The sequence below is a fragment of the Hipposideros armiger genome, unplaced genomic scaffold, assembly GCF_001890085.2.
Source record: "Hipposideros armiger isolate ML-2016 unplaced genomic scaffold, ASM189008v1 scaffold_937, whole genome shotgun sequence".
Lineage (NCBI taxonomy): Eukaryota > Metazoa > Chordata > Mammalia > Chiroptera > Hipposideridae > Hipposideros > Hipposideros armiger.
Genome location: NW_017732287.1, coordinates 645408 through 648167, shown reverse-complemented (window position 1 = coordinate 648167; position 2760 = coordinate 645408). Strand labels below are relative to the sequence as shown.

The following is a 2760-nucleotide window of genomic DNA, read 5'->3' as shown; positions in this document are numbered from 1 at the left end:
AGGGGTAAAAAGCATAGCTATCGCACTGTGTTGTACCGCTGAAACTAATTTAAAATAATGTTTATTTCACAATAAAAAAAGAAAAAACAAATTGCAGTGTGACAGCTCTTCCTGCTTGGGGTGATGGGCGCAAACGGTGAGGGACACCACCACGGGCAGGGCTAGGCCTGCTCTGCCCAGTGGGTGGAACGAAACCTCCAGCGATAGAAGCACAAGTCGGGGCGCAGTCACTCAGGGCTGCCCGTGGCTTGGTGAGAAGGGCGATCCAGCTGAGCGCGCGGCGGCAGGGTGTGCGGACTACAAGTCCCGGCATGCCTCGGGCAGGGGCGGGGCCACAGCCGCCCGGAGGGCAGCCAGGCCCAGGCGTGCGCAGTGGTTCTCGGGAGTGGCGGGGCGGGTCCTCCCAGGCTGTCCGCTGTGGCCTGGGGCTCCCGGTTGGGGGTAGCCTCAGCCATTGGCGGAGAGGTGGGAGGGGTGGGGCCCTCGGGAGCGGCTGCTGGTAAAGCTGATCGGGGCGGAGGCCAGCGGCCAGCCGCCCGCGGGAGAGGCACGCGGTGGGCTGCTGCACCTCGGCCTGGGCATGGCAGCGTCGCCCCTGAAAGTGTGCATCGTGGGCTCAGGGAACTGGTGAGCTGCGGCGGGCCGGTGACATGGGCTACGCCTCCAGGAAGCCCCCGTCCGGGGCGGGCTAGGGACGCGCGTCCTCGCCGCGGCGTGGGCACCGCGCACCGCGCTCAGGGAGGCGAGGCGGACAGCCTCGCGGCGGGGCTGGGCGCCGCTCGTCTGGGGGGGTGGAACTGAGGCGCTCGCCCGGGGGCTCTGGGTCCGCGCGCCCGGCTCCTGCGCGCCCGCCCGCACCTGTCCGCGCTCCCGTCCTCGCGCGGCGGGCGTGCGGAGGCCACCTGCGCTCCACGCCCGGCTGTGTTGCGCAACATGCTAAGGGCGTTCTCCATTCCCGTCGGTGGATCGCCTGGGTAGAGGAATTGATGGAGGCTCCAGCATTCTTACTGTGTAGTTTCGGTAACGAGGAGGGGGAAAAAAAAGTAGAGAGAGCTGAGGAAGGCGCACTTGCTATCCAGGTCGCGGGCGGGACTGCGCTGCCCTTCAAAGTGCGGCTCTCGCCCCCGCCGCTGGCACGTCCACTAGCTTAGTTACGTTGTATCGGGAAGAAAATCCAACTTCCCACAGGCCTGGCACCCAGAGCCGTCCAGGGGCGTTAAGAACTCTCCGGTGGGGAGATGTTTGCGAAGCGTTGCGTCTCTGCTAGGCTTTCACTTTAACCTGCATAAACCATTTTGTGCCCGACGCTCTTCTAAGCACTCTATAAATGTCAGCATTTTTAGTTCCCTTTATCAGACTCACACGGTAGAATTCCCTGGTGTGTGGGGGGTAAATGAAGGGGGCGGGGAGGCAGAATATAGTGTAGCATGTGATCGTTTCAATTTTGTTTTCCATTGCTGCAGCACTATTTTTCCCACAACTGAGGGACTAGTATAGAATATTCAGANACCCCAGGCATGTAACTTCTTTAGTAAAAGGTTTGTCTTTGCCTTCAGCAAGCCCTGTCCACTGTTTTTGTGCAGCTAGGTTAACATACCTTTGAAATACGTGTAACTGCCCTCAAGAGAGCACATAATCTTAACTATCCTGTAATCCAATCTCCACTTTGCTTTCTCCCACCTGCATGTAATCTTCCTTACGTTCACTCTTTAATGTCAAATGCATAAAAGAAACAGTCACTCCCGGGAGCATTTGAGATCTTGCTTTTCAGCAATTGTCAGTTTTGGCTCAAAAAAACTCTTATAAAAATTCTCTACAGGTTTGGACATTTCTTACATTGACGATACTCAGCATTCTTTCTACTAAGTTGTAAGAACTCTTTATATACTAGGATATTCATCATTGTCCTGTTCCAAACTTTGTACAATTTCCTGAAGTTTAACAAGCAATGGAGGTGAAGGATCTGGACCCTGTGGCAATAGAGAAAGGATGCAGTTGGGGAAATGTCCACACAGGTGGGTCCCGGGGACCATAGCAGGGTTAAAACCTGGGAATAAGTAGGGAGAGAAAACATCGAAAAGGAAGACCCAAGAATAAAGGCCCAAGTCAGAGAAGGACCATGAGAAGAGACCATATATTGGGTTGTAGGAAAAGTCATGACATATTTTGTCTATGTTTTTCAAAGGTCATTTATTTATATAAAGAACAAAGATCAATCAATGATATATTGCCCGTTTTGTTCGATAACCTTTTGCCATCTTTCCGTGAGCTTCACAATTCCTCGTTCATAGAAGGACCTGTTTCTATTTGCAAAAAACTGAACAAGGTGCTGATTTACAGCCTCATCTGAATTGAACATTATACCACGCAAGGAGTGTTGAAGAGAGCAAAACACGTGGAAGTCTGACAGCGCAAGGTCAGCCGAGTATGGGTGGGTGTGGCAACACATCCCATCCAAGCTCCAATAATTTTTGACAGGTGATCAAACTTGTGTGTGGTCTCGTATTGTCATGATGCGATTAACAAGCTCTGGATGTTTCTGGATGATGGATTTGTTCAAACTGACCAATTACTGACAGTACACATTCAAATTGATTGTTTGGTTCCTTGGTAGGAGAGGAGCTCGAAAAACATGACACCTTTAAAATCCCACCACACTGAAAGCATAACCTTCCTCTGATGAATGTCTGCTTTTGATGTTGTTTGAGGCAAATCATCACATAGGGACCAAGACCATTTGTGCATCACATTGTTGTAATT

At 52.4% G+C, this 2760-nt stretch overlaps 1 protein-coding gene across 1 annotated transcript in view; it reads left to right on the top strand.

Moving 5' to 3' along the window:
• The first annotated feature begins 403 nt into the window (after positions 1-403).
• The window catches only part of GPD1L (glycerol-3-phosphate dehydrogenase 1 like), a 52535-nt gene continuing 50178 nt past the window's right edge, over positions 404-2760 (top strand). Inside the window, exon 1 of the mRNA XM_019630734.1 lies at positions 404-627. Coding sequence (XP_019486279.1) covers positions 581-627 — 47 coding nt within the window. The 5' untranslated portion in view covers positions 404-580. The remainder of the gene's footprint in view (positions 628-2760) is intronic.